Source organism: Entelurus aequoreus, linkage group LG16 (genome assembly GCF_033978785.1).
Source record: "Entelurus aequoreus isolate RoL-2023_Sb linkage group LG16, RoL_Eaeq_v1.1, whole genome shotgun sequence".
NCBI classification, from domain to species: Eukaryota; Metazoa; Chordata; class Actinopteri; order Syngnathiformes; family Syngnathidae; genus Entelurus; species Entelurus aequoreus.
Genome location: NC_084746.1, coordinates 33,782,776 through 33,797,145, shown reverse-complemented (window position 1 = coordinate 33,797,145; position 14,370 = coordinate 33,782,776). Strand labels below are relative to the sequence as shown.

Sequence of the window (14,370 nt, the reverse complement as noted above, 5' to 3'; positions counted from 1 at the left end):
ATATATATATATACATATATATATATATATATATATATATATATATACATATACATATATATATACATATACATATATATATATATACATATACATATATATATATATACATATACATATATATATATACATATATATATATATATACATACATATATATATATATACATACATATATATATATATATATATATATATATATATATATATATATATATATATATATATATATATATATATATATATATATATATATATATATATATATATATATATATATATATAACCCCTCATCTTAATTGTAACATTGTTTTATATTTATGTTTAGACTGACTTTCTTTTAAGAAGCCATCAAGTGACATTCTGCTCCCGGCTTAACAAGACACGCAGCAATGTTCTGTTCATATAAAAAAAGAGAAACCATTAATGACCAAAAAAACAAATAGTTACCTATTAAGGTGCTTAAAAAACTGGTGTTATTTAAAAAAAAATAAACATTACTTGAAAGTTGATACTTTTTAAGCGGCTGGTATAGTATGAAGACAGGTTAACTGTGAGCAAAGATGCTTTATCAATCAGTTCTGGTAACACATGAATTACTGCAAATGTGTCAAATGTGGCTCGCATTTAATGGTGTTTAATAAAGTAAGTTAAGATAATATCTATCACATGTTGGGTGATGTCTATTGTTGCAGTATCATTTTAAGAAACTTACCAACTATTAGTCCACTCAATGTATTTGATGTGTGAAAAACAAGATAGTAGATATTCTGGAGTCTTAATGAACGCTAATGTGTACAGCTCCACTAATGGACAATGGAGTGTTACTTTCAAAGGCAAAATTAAAGTATTGCTAGAAACATAATTTTATATGGGACTTTATTGTATTATATGTATAGTACATGTTCCAAAAAGAAAAAAGCATAAAACACAGTATATTTAAATATACTAAATGTAAAAAACGGAATAAATATTCAAAATAAGATCATTAAATGAAATCTAGTTTGGTTACGCCATCATGAGCGCAACACAAGGTTGTAAAAGTTTCAACTACAATTCTAAATAAGATGTCAAAAGCAAACTTAAATCAAATACACACAGCTTAAAGATTGATCAATACCTATTTAAATTTAGTAATACATAAATATGATGATTTATCAAAATAATAAAGAAATATACCTGAACAGAACGCTCATGATGGTTACACCAAAAAGTAACGCTATGAATCGCGTTTTCCAAGTTTTTGGGGCATTTTTATGCTATTTCCAAGCATCTCCTTTTTATCATCGTTGATTTCAAATGGTCAAACTAATGCATATTATATATGCATGCCCTAGTAAACAAAAAAAAAGTCATATTTATTTTGATTGTTACATTTTGAAGTACATTTGTGCAGGTGGGTGCGAATGTACCCATTACCAAAGCTGTACACTTATGCAACTTAACTAAGGCCATGTCCACACGAACACAGATACTTAATAAACGCATACTTATCTCTGAGTCTAGGCCTCTTGTCCACACGCAGATGCATACTTTTTGTCTTTAAAAACAGACTTTTTCAAATGCTGGCCAAAGTGTAGCGTTCCAAAACTCTCTGCTTAGCGTATGCGTATACACGGCACAAACGGAGACTTGTGATGACGTCACATTTGCGCGCTGTCATTTCTAAGCTCGACAACACTGCCTTGCTGGCTTTAAACACACTATAAGAGGAATTACTGTATGTTTGAACGTAAATATGCTGCTTTTTTCACTCCACATTGATTAAAAAGACACATCAAAATGGACTTTGCGACACTCCTACCAGCGCAAATGACAGTCAGCTGTTTTGGATATGATCGCTGTGGAACCTCCACCTGACAAGCAAAACTTTTTGCTCTGTGTCATAAGAAAGGTGCAACATTATTTTATGTTTTTAGTCCTTGTTTAATGACAAATCATGAAGATAAATTATGATTGCGTGTAAAAAGCAACTAAAAAAAAACAACATATAGTGTGTACAGATGTCAAAGACAATATACACTTCATTACACATGTACCACATCGCTATAGCCATGATTAAATGCTTTTTAATTCCATGAGAGTTTTGCAGCGGCACACACACATCTGTGTGCTTTAAATAGGCACTTAAACATGCAAAATTGTTTCCTTGGCTCGTTAGTGCGTGCTGATTTTGGAAATAATGTACACTTCACTGTACATGTAATACATCCCTGTGTTGCTGAACATGTTATAATTCTATGGGTGTTGGGTTTCAGCAGCAGAGGCGTGCATTCGCTCTTTAATAATGTTTCCAGGTTTCTGTGTACATGCAGGCTGGTTTTAAAGATAACGTACATGTCATTGTACATCTAAAGTCGATCTAAATAAACATAATAGGAGGTGTAATGCCACCAAGTCAGATATTGCTGCTTTTTTCAGGCTTCTGATTGGACAAAATGTGCATGACAGCAGGTGTAAGCTTTTGTGTGTAGACCGGGGGTCTGCAACCCGCGGCTCTAGAGCCGCATGCGGCTCTTTAGCGCCGCCCTAGTGGCTCTCTGGAGATTTTTCAAAAATGTATGAAGAATGGAAAAAGATGAGGGGAAAAAAATCTATTTTTTTGTTTTAGTATGGTTTCTGTAGGAGGACAAACATGACACAAACCTCCCTAACTGTTATACATCACACTGTTTATATTAAACATGCTTCACTGATTCGAGTATTTGGCGAGCGCCGTTTTGTCCTACTAATTTTGTCGGTCCCTGAACTCACCGTATAGTTTGTTTACATGTATAACTTTTTCCGACTTTCTAGGACGTGTTTTATGCCACTTCTTTTTCTGTCTCATTTTGTCCACCACACTTTTAACGTTGTGCATGAGTGCACAAAGGTGAGTTTTGTTGATGTTATTGACTTGTGTGGAGTGCTAATCAGACATATTTGGTCACTGCATGACTGCAAGCTAATCGATGCTAACATGCTATTTAGGCTAGCGATATGTACATATTGCATCATTATGCCTCATTTGTAGGTATATTTGAGGTCATTTAGTTTCCTTTAAGTCCTCTTAATTAAATGTATATCTCATGACACATGTAATATGGCTTTTAATTTTTTGCGGCTCCAGACAGATTTGTTTTTGTATTTGTGGTCCAATATGGCTCTTTCAACATTTTGGGTTGCCGACCCCTGGTGTAGACAGACAGTTTTGAAACTACACTTGTGTGGATGGAGATCGTTTTAACCCCAAATGTGTGTTTTTGAAACTCTCCATGTTCATGTGGACATGGCCTAATAAGCTTCTGACTTGGAGACTGTTTGTGTATGCAACAACAATTATGCAATACTTGTTTGTATAGACAAATGTGCCGATTTAGTCTGCAACATTGGTCAATGCAAGCTCAAATTATTAATACGTGTTTTGTTGCTGATTTTAGACCAATATTCGATATTAATATGGGCTTGGGACACCCCTAATCTTAATTGTAACATTGGTTTAACTTGACGTTAAGACTTACCAATTCTTTTAGGAATACTTCAAGTGTTAGATCACACAGCCAGACATTCTGCTCCCGGCTTAGTAAGACACGCAGCAACATGTTCTGTTCATATAGAAAAAGAGAAACCATTAAAGACTAAGAAAATCAGGCAACAAAAAGTTAGCTATTAATGTGTGTTTATAATTAAAATAGAAACATTACTTGAAAGTGAATACTTTTTTAAGGAAGCTGGTATAGTATCAGGTTAACTGTGAGCAAAGATGCTTTATCAATCAGTTCTGGTAACACATGAATTACTGCAAATGTGGCTCACATTTAATGTGTTTAATAAATAAATAAATGGGTAATGTCTACTGTTGCAGTACAATATAAATAAACTTACCAACTATTAGTCCACTCAATTCATTTGATGTCTGTGAAAAACAAAATAGTAGATATTCTGGAGTCACAATTCACTTAATTATGAAACTTAACCAAGACTGACCAAGTTTTAAATTGGCAATTATTAGTATACTAAAAAAGTAATCATTTATTTGTTAAAACTATGCCATAAAATCGGTGGAAAAAATGATCACCTGGTAGCAAGCACCATAAACACACAGTTAGTTAGTTATATGGGTGAACGTTAACTGGATGAAAACATAAATATTGCTTCTGCACTGCCAGCATAAAACCCGGAAATAAACAATGTCGTCCAACAATGTCACTCGACAGTAATTGTTTCAACAAGTTATCGTACTGTAAAACCCTGCTTGGTGAGAAAACAACTAATTAAACAAGAATACAAGCGTTGGAATATCAACCTTGAATTTGGCTCCACACTAGTGGAAATAGTGACGCGGTGCTTCGAGGACGTCCGGTGCTGAACGGTGTCGTCACCTCCTCAGTAAGGAGAGTTGCTATTGGCTGTTCTAAAACTCGCGAGAAGTCGCTAGATGACGTCATTCCTCGCAGGAGCGAATAAAAAAAAGGGAGTCTTAAAAATATGCTAAGTTTGATTAGAACTGCAAACGAACATTCATCTGCCGATTTGTATGTGTTTTAATTTAGTTTAAATAAATTAATTGATTAGTTAATTAATTGAGTAAAGGCGCCAAGAGGATTTCGGAAAGTCGCCGGATTTAGGATCAAAGTGCCAACTGCTGATTGACACAATGTAGAGTTGAATACAAAACTGCTTGCGTGGATGACTTAACACCGACTTTTAACTATACTTTTAGAGCTGGTTTACTCTACAAAGATTTATAAATACTATATTTAGGTTAAAATCTTTTAACTCTGAAATATTGACACACCACTTTTTACTGTATATCGTTTATATTGGTTGACTTCTTTTTAAACTTTAAAAAAGAATGTCACTCTAAAAAAAAATGTGTGTACAGTTAATTTATGTTTTATGATGGTGAACGTTTGAACTGGTTATTAAAAAAACAGTACTACTATATTTATTTACATGTCTTTATAGTTGTTAGTTCGCGCAGTGTTTGCTGTACTTTATAATAATACACAAAATATAAAAAATAAACACAGTGTAAGTTCTGACTTGTTGATGAACCTGATTTTCTTCTTTGTTTTTTTAATGGCATTGATGAGACATTCTTACTTTTGAGTTTGAACAAAAAAAAATACTCGTTCAGAACTTTACAGGCAACAGTTTATTGTCTATTTCATTTTATTACGGCAAACTTTAAAGCAATATATGCTATTCATATTCACGTCGTTAGAACTCTGACATGGGAAATATCGGCGTATCAAAAGCAAAGGCAAACAAATACACAACTCTTGTAGAACACAACTATTAAAAAAAAGCACAAATCAGCAAATGGCAGGATTAAAAAAAGTGCATTCATGTGTTATTACAGAAGAAGTCATAGGAAGCAGCAACACTTCCTGGTTGGTTGAACTAGACCTAAAGCGCAATACTCTCAAGGCCAGCTGAAGACAAACTTCTCAGTCGTCACAATAACACGTTTACTGTGCATGGAAAACAGAAACTTGGTTCCAAAACTTGTCAAGCTGGTACGGCAAAATGAAGCAGGTCTGATTATTACAGCATTTTAGTAAACACATCAAAATATCAATTATGCATGTCTGTTACGATACAGTGTCTATACACCAGCAAACAAACTCTTTAATAAACTAAATCGGCTTGTTGTGCATTGACCCAAATATAGGACAAACACACTATACACACACAACTTTTCTTCCTGCAACTCACACACATCAGTGTGGAAGGAGGAGTTGTCTTATATTTGGGCCTGTTCAGCATGTTTACATTAGTTAAGGGTACATTTGATATTTCCCTTCATTCCTCATCCAAAATGCACGCCAGCTTGTTGTAAATCAATGTCTTAGATGTACTGTATTGACCAGAATATAAGACAAATTGTAATAGAAAACATTGGTTTATTACGATACTGCTTAACATTTTTTTTGTTTATCGTGTATATTTAAATTGTATTTACTTATCATTTATTCTAGATTTTAGTCGTCCCGTTCTATCGCTTTTGTATTGTCTATCAAATTTTATTTAATATTTATTCCCCTTTTTAAGTGCCCTTAAGAGGGTTTTATCCTTCCCTCTTATAATTGAGCTACTGTGTAAAATAATTTCCCTCGGAGATCAACAAGGTTTGTTGACGTCTAAGTCTGAGTGAGTCAGCGCTTTTCTCCTTGTCACTCACAAAAACTCTAGTGTGAAACGAGGAGTCGTCTTACATTCAGATTCATTTTATATTGGTTAGGGGTCACTTTTTGTTGGGTCACGGGGTAACAACAGTAAATGCTTTCTTTGTGTTTCTTTATGTATATATATTTATATACACATGTATATATACATATATATTTATATATATACATATATATGTATATATACACATGTATATATACATATATATTTATATATACATATATATGTATATATATAAATATATATATATACATAGACATACACACATATATAATACAGTATATATATACAGATACATATATATATATATATATATATATATATATATATATATATATATATGTATGTACATATATATATATATATATATATATATATATTTATATATATATATATATATATATATATATATATATATATATATATATATATATATATATATATATATATATATATATATATATATATATATATATATATATATACATATATACACATATACGTATATATATTCGTGAGTCTATCTCAACATTTACTGTATGTATGTAAAACCAACAGGTGCCAAAACGCTGTCCCCAAGTGAGTCAGATATTTTCTCCTTGTTAGTATGTATAGAGTCATTGTCTTATATTCAGAGTTGTCTAATATTTAGGTCAATAGGCATATTAACATTAGTTAGGGCTCAGTTTATGTTGGGTCATAGAGTAAAAAAAAACAGTGATCTCCTTTCATTTCTTCAAAATTCCCCATTTATCATATTAAAATTAAAGTACCAATGATTGTCACACACACACTAGGTGTGGTGAAATTTGTCCTCTGCATTTGACCCATCCCCTTGATCACCCCCTGGGAGGTGAGGGGAGCAGTGGGCAAAAGAGTCTAAAAAAATTGTCTTATATTCGTGAGTCTCGACATTTGTGTGTGTAAAACCAGCAAGTACCTAACAACTTTTTCCCAAGTCAGGCACAGCTTTTCTCCTGTCACTCTCTCTCTCACACACACACACACACACACACACACACACACACACACACACACACACACACACACACACACACACACACACACACACACACACACACACACACACACACACACACACACACACACACACCCGAGCGTGAAAAGAGTTGTCGTCTTATATTTGGGCCAATACATTAAACATTAGCTAGGGGTCAGTTTTCATTGGGTCGCTGAGTAAAGAAAAGACAAATGGTAATTTATTTTTTTGAATATCCACAATTTTGTTGAAGTAAATTACTGTACTAAATTATGTACTTTATTGACCCAAATATAATACAAAAAAAGAGTAAAAAATACATCTTATTTTGTAATTGTGGGTCTAAAAGTTTATATATGCAAACCGACAGATGACATTTCCTGAAGTGAAACGAAGCCTTTCTTCCCATCACTCACACAAATGAGTGTGTAAGAAAGGCTCGTCTTATATCCAGGTCACTATAGCATGTTAACATTTATATAAGTACAGGAAATGGCAACGTTTCATTCTTTAATTTCCCAATTTCTTTTAGAAGCCATTCCCTAAACTTTTGACGTGATATTTAATTTTGCTTTTATTTTATTTTAGATTGTGTTAGATTGTTTTCCCTTCTTCAGATACATATTACAGAATCAAAATATTTCAGTAATGTGAGTTAATCTTTGATTCTCAGCCCTACTAAACATCTATGTCACTCTGAAAACTGGTCAAACAAACCAATAAGAACTTGGCTTGGTTATGAGAACGTGTCTAAAACCATGTCTCTGGTCCAAGGACCATATTCAACAATAGGAAAACTGGGACGGCATGAAAAGTGGGGACACGTCCAAAAGGAGTGATTGTACAAATGTGCACCTTTGGGAGTGTAAATAAAAAAAATTTCACTGCAAATTAATTGCCCCTTTCCAAGATTTTATTTGTAGAAATTCCCCTTTTTGTAAGAGCGGTTTAACTGCTTTTAGTCACTGACTTTACAGCTTAATCCTAATTTTAGCACAAACATTTATATTTTGTCTGTTGTAGTTAAAAGATTAAAATAATAAAATACTATTTAAATGAGATATTTTGGTTTTCCACACAGAGAATATCTTTAACATTCTGCAATATCTCGATGATGATTCATTTATGAAATGCAAGTTGAATAAAGCTTGTTTTCAGAATAAAATACTTATTTCTATTTAGAAGTCTAGATCAGGGGTCCCCAAACTTTTTGACTCAGGGGCCGCATTGGGTTAAAAAAATTTGGTCAGGGGCCGGGCTGTGTGTGTATATATAATATAATATAATATCATATATAATATATATATATATACATATATATATATATATATATATATATATATATATATATATATATATATATATATATATATATATATATATATATATATATATATATATATATATATATATATATATATATATATATATATATATATATATATATATACACATACACGTTAGGTCAGGAAAAAACAGCCTCTGTGTTTTTTCCTGAGTCAACGTTTATTTCGCTCTACCCCGGAATTGAGCACTGTATAATGAATAAACCACAGAAACCTTGACTATATATATATATATATATATATATATATATATATATATATATATATATATATATATATATATATATATATATATATATATATATATATATTCCGAGCGCGATGATGTCACGTTATCGATGGGAAAATGCATTTTTACACAATATGTTTTGCCTGAACGGCTAGGAGACACTGAGAGTAACAAGCGGTAAAAAATGGATTAGAAAGGACAGATTTTAAAAAATTATAATAAAAAAAACATATATAAAACAATATATAGATATATTTATTTTTTTTTTAACTTGGGACTTTCCGCGGGCTCGATTTTGGGGACCCCTGGTCTAGATATAGAAATCTCCATTTGGATGTCTTATCAAGTAAAGTAAACTAACTGCACGAACAGATAATTTCACTAGTTTTTAGTATTATTTTTCCTGAAATCGAGTCTTTTTATCTTATATTTTTTCAACTCTGTTTTGCAGTCTGCGTGGAAGTACACTAATATATATAAATAAACATACAGTACAGGCCAAAAGTTTGTACACACCATCTCCTCATTCAATGCATTTTCTTTATTTTCATGACTATTTACATTGTAGATTGTCACTGAAGGCATCAAAACTATGAATGAACACATGTGGAGTTATGTACTTAACAAAAAAGATGAAATAACTGAAAACATGTTTTATATTCTGATTTCTTCAAAATAGCCACCCTTTGCTCAGATCACTGCTTTGCACACTCTTGGCATTCTCTTGATGAGCTTCAAGCCCACCTGTGAAGTGAAAACCATTTCAGGTGACTACCTCTTGAAGCTCATCGAGAGAATACCAAGAGTGTGCAAAGCAGTAATCAGACCAAAGGGTGGCTATTTTGAAGAAACTAGAATATAAAACATGTTTTCAGTTATTTCACCTTACATAACTCCACATGTGTTCATTCATAGTTTTGATGCCTTCAGTGACAATAGTCATGAAACTAAAGAAAATGCATCGATTGAGAAGGTGTGTCCAAACTTTTGGCCTGTACTGTGTATACAGTATATTTAAAATGTTCTCTTTATGCTCTAGAACTAGATTCTACATTTCTCTCTGTGACCGAGACCTTTTTCCGCTGAACAACAACTCTCTGGCTGCTCTGGGACCTGGGTGTGGCTTTCAGCACAAAGTCCTCTTTTGACCCTGTGGAATCTTGAGAGGCCAGTGAAAAACTCTTGGCCCGCACACTTTGGCCCCGGACCTCTGACCCTTGCTGAGTAGACCCCCGGGCCGTCTGGACAAAGGCAACATGTGCGCCTCCGCCCGAAGCCCCGCCCGAAGCCCCGCCCGAAGCCCCGCCCTCCACCACCAGGACTTGTCTAGGTAAGGTTCCTTGCGCCAGCTGCCCTGCACGCCCGTCGACCAGCACCACGCCCTGAGACCCTTGCAGGCCCCCGACTTGAACTAGGCCTTGCGCTAGTCCAACCTGACCCATTTGTCCCGCTGCCTGCTGTCCTGCACGCCCGTCGACCAGCACCATGCCCTGAGACCCTTGCAGGCCCCCGACTTGAACCAGGCCTTGCGCTAGTCCAAACTGACCCACTTGTCCTGCCGCCTGCTGTCCGGCAACAAGAACCATTTGGGGGTTGGGCTCCATGACATACATGGGTGTGGCGGCGTAGTACAAAGCAGGCTGTTGCATCAGTAGCGTTTGATTAGGGATCACAATGTTGTCCTGGACTTGCACCTTAGAGAGTGTGGTTGACGCCTGGGCTGTGCTGGACATGTGACCCTCGTGGAGAAGCGTGGACATTCCAGATGTTACATTGGATGTGTTGATGCCGTCAATACGGACGCCATTTCTGTCCTTAGTGCTTCCAGTGTGAGTGTGGACGTGCGTGTGGGTGGAGGGTCTGACAGGAGACACGGGCCTAGCAGCCGGCGGAAGGGCACAATCTTTTCCACACTCGACCGTAAAGGCGGAGCCCTGGCAAATCTCAGCGAGAGTTTTAAATTTAGGTCCGAGGTCGTCAAGGAAGGAGAGGTCGTTATCGTTCTCCAGGAGGCTGCAGCAGCCCACAGAACCTGCCAGAGACTCCCTGCCCTCGTAGTCGTAGACCATCAGGGCGTCTTTCTGTTGGGACTGCTGTGCCGCATGGCTGGATTTCTGCAAACAATGACAAGCATCAATTATTCGCTGATTGAACTTTCCCTGAAAATAAAACAACACTTTCTGGTTATCAAACAAAATAGTTTAAAGCAGGGGTGCCCATTATGTCGATCGCGAGCTAGCGGTCGATGGCGGAGGGTGTGTCAGTCGATCGCCAGCCAGGCATTCAAAAAAAACACCTAGAAATTCACTTGATTGACATTCACGGCACCTGAAGGTCTTGTGAAATGCTGCCAGATCATTATTAAGAAAAAAAATGACCGACAGGAAGGCGAGAAACACTTTATTTCAACAGACTCTCACACCGTGCCTGCTGTCAAAACTCTAAAGACCGACTGCACAGTTCCTGTCTTCACAATAAAAGCCCTGTTTCATCCTGCCTGCGCTACAAAATAAGAGTCTCAGAAAGCTGGCGTGCACAAGCTGTCTGTCCTGGTCTATTGTCTTGTAATTGTGTATTGCAACTGCTTGTCTTGTCTGTTTTCAGATGTCTTATTTATTTGGTTCTTATTTCTGTCATTGTGGTTTTAAAGTCTTATAAATGTGTCTCACTGTGTTATTTTAGAAACCTGCCTTGGGACTACAGCTGAAAACTAGCATTTATGCTAAGTCGGGCGCATTTCCACTGTTTATTCAAGTGTTGATTAATGTGCACTGTCCCAATTAAATAAATGAAAAAAAAAAAAAGCACGCTATGGAGTTTGCCGCCAATGTATTTCTTGTAAAGTGTATAAAAAGGAGTATGGAAGCTGGACAAATAAGATGCCAAAAACCAACCACTTTCACTTTCGGAGGACTTTTTTTCTCCTCCGTTTGAAAATGCGGACGTTATCAGCACTACTGTCTGATTCCAATCAATGCAAGTCATCAGAATCAGGTAATACAACAACTTATATTCTTGTCTTCATGAAAGAAAGGAATCTATATGTGTTAAACATGCTTGTATTATTATTAAACACATTTAACTTGTTAACAAAAAGGTCTCTTTCATAAATAAATAAATATAACTTATATATATGAATGAGGTAGATCCCCTCCACCTGGTCAATTGAAAAGTAGCTCGCCTGCAGAAAAAGTGTAGGTACCCCTGATTTAAAGCAAGCATCAGGAGGTCTAAAGTGGGCGTTTACTTAACACACAAAAACCATTGCAATGCTTGTTGTCATCGTGTTAAAGCAAAAACAGCCAACATAGACTCTGTCAGTGTGTTTTGCTTTTTTTTAATGCTACCACAGGTGGGTACCAGTAATGGTTCAGAGCAAATGTGTGATGACAACCGTGGAACATAGGCGAATAAAAGCATCTGGCTATTCAATATAAACTTAACGCCCGGGGGCCAGATGTGGCCCGCCACATCATTTTATGTGGTCCGGGGAAGCCTGGAAATAATAAGCGTCAAGCAGAAGCTTCATCTTTCTTACTAAATATATTTGTTCTTTCCATTTGTACAATAAAATGCATATACTTTAAAAACCAGGGGTCCCCAAACTACGGCCCGCAGGTAGTAACAAGAAAAAAAAAAGGAAAAACAAATATTTAGAGTTTTTTAATCTGTCCTTTCTAACCCATCCATCAATCACTCAATTTCTACTGATTGTTAGTCTCAGGGTCTCGTAGCCGCTCAGGCAAATCATATTGTCTAAAAATGCATTTTCCCATCGATAACGTGACGTCATCATGCTCTGGTCACAGTGAATTAGTGCACGATGAAATCGTTGGGGAAACGTAAAATAGACTCTGAGTGTAAAGTTTTTTAAACATCAGTGGACATACGACTTTTTTTTGTTCAGTGTAAGGAAAAGGCAGTTTGTCTAATCTAATATATCAATATATATATATATATATATATATATATATATATATATATATATATATATATATATATATATATATATATATATATATATATATATATATATATATATATATATATATATATATATATATATATATATATATATATATATATATATATACGTATATATATATATATATATATATATATATACGTATATATATATATATACGTATATATATATATATATATATATATATATATATATATATATATATATATATATACGTATATATATATATATATATATATATATATATATATATATATATATATATATATATATATATATATATATATATATATATACGTATATATATATATATATATATATATATATATATATATATATATATATATATATGTACTGTATATACGTGCAACGCAGTGCCTCCCAGAGCGCACTTTTGGCGTGCTAAAAGTAGGTTCTGTTGTCTCGATAACGCTTCAATGTAGCCTAGAAAGGTGATGCAAATTACAAAAGCCAAAACCAGTTGGCACGTAGTGTAAATCGTAAATAACATTTACGGACTTCTCCCTGCACTATTCGTCTTATTTTGTATATTCCGTCGGAACCAGCGTCCTTTTGGTACAAAACCCAAAACCAGTGAAGTTGGCACACTTTGTAAATCGTAAATAAAAACTGAATACAATGATTTGCAAATCCTTTTCAAACTATATTCAATTGAATAGACTGCAAAGACAAGATACTTAATGTTCAAAGTGGAAAACTTAATTTTTTGCAAATATTAGCTCATTTGGAATGTGATGCCTGCAACATGTTTCAAAAAAGCTGGCACAAGTGGCAAAAAAGACTGAGAAAGTTGAGGAATGCTCATCAAACATTTATTTGGAACATCCCACATGTGAACAGGCTAATTGGGAACAGGTGGGTGCCATGATTGGGTATAAAAGCAGCTTCCATGAGACGCTCAGTCATTCACAAACAAGGATGGGGCGAGGGTCACCACTCTGTCAAAAAATGCGTGAGCAAATTGTCGAAACGTTTAAGAACAACATTTCTCAATGAGCTATTGCTAGGAATTGAGGGATTTCAGCATCTACGGTCGGTAATATCATCAAAAGGTTCAGAGAATCTGGAGAAATCACTGCACGTAAGCGGCAATGCCCGTGACCTTCGATCCCTCAGGTGGTACTGCATCAAAAAGGAACACTCCAGAAAACCACTGTCAGTATCTACAGCTTGTCGCTACATCTATAAGTGCAAGTTAAAACTCTACAATGCAAAGCAAAAGCCATTTATCAACAACACCCAGAAACGCTGCCGGCATTGCTGGGCCCGAGCTCATCTAAGATGGACTGATGAGTCTGACGAGTACACATTTTAATTTGTTTTTGGAAACTGTGGACGTCATGTCCTCCGGACCATTGAGGAAAAAAAACATCCGGATTGTTATAGGCGCAAAGTTCAAAAGCCAGCATCTGTGATCGTATGGGGGTGTATTAGTGCCCAAGGCATGGGTAACTTACACATCTGTGAAGGCGCCTTTAATGCTGAAAGGTACATACAGGTTTTGGAGCAACATATGTTGCCATCCAAGCAACGTTATCATGGACGCCCCTGCTTATTTCAGCAAGACAATGCCAAGCCACGTGTTACAACAGCGTGGCTTCATAGTAAAAGAGTGTGG

General features: G+C 35.0%; 1 protein-coding gene and 1 long non-coding RNA gene across 2 annotated transcripts in view; both read right to left on the bottom strand.

The window, feature by feature from the left end:
* The window catches only part of LOC133630871 (uncharacterized), a 38,770-nt gene extending 34,402 nt beyond the window's left edge, over nucleotides 1-4,368 (bottom strand). Inside the window, exons 1-3 of the long non-coding RNA XR_009821356.1 lie at nucleotides 4,286-4,368; nucleotides 3,865-3,895; nucleotides 3,501-3,584 (exon numbers count right to left, since the gene is read on the bottom strand). This is a non-coding gene — a long non-coding RNA (uncharacterized LOC133630871). The remainder of the gene's footprint in view (nucleotides 1-3,500; nucleotides 3,585-3,864; nucleotides 3,896-4,285) is intronic.
* Nucleotides 4,369-9,619: 5,251 nt separating this feature from the next.
* LOC133630868 (desmoglein-2-like protein) overlaps nucleotides 9,620-14,370 on the bottom strand; it is a 54,542-nt gene continuing 49,791 nt past the window's right edge. Inside the window, exon 15 of the mRNA XM_062022686.1 lies at nucleotides 9,620-10,860. Coding sequence (XP_061878670.1) covers nucleotides 9,775-10,860 — 1,086 coding nt within the window. The 3' untranslated portion in view covers nucleotides 9,620-9,774. The remainder of the gene's footprint in view (nucleotides 10,861-14,370) is intronic.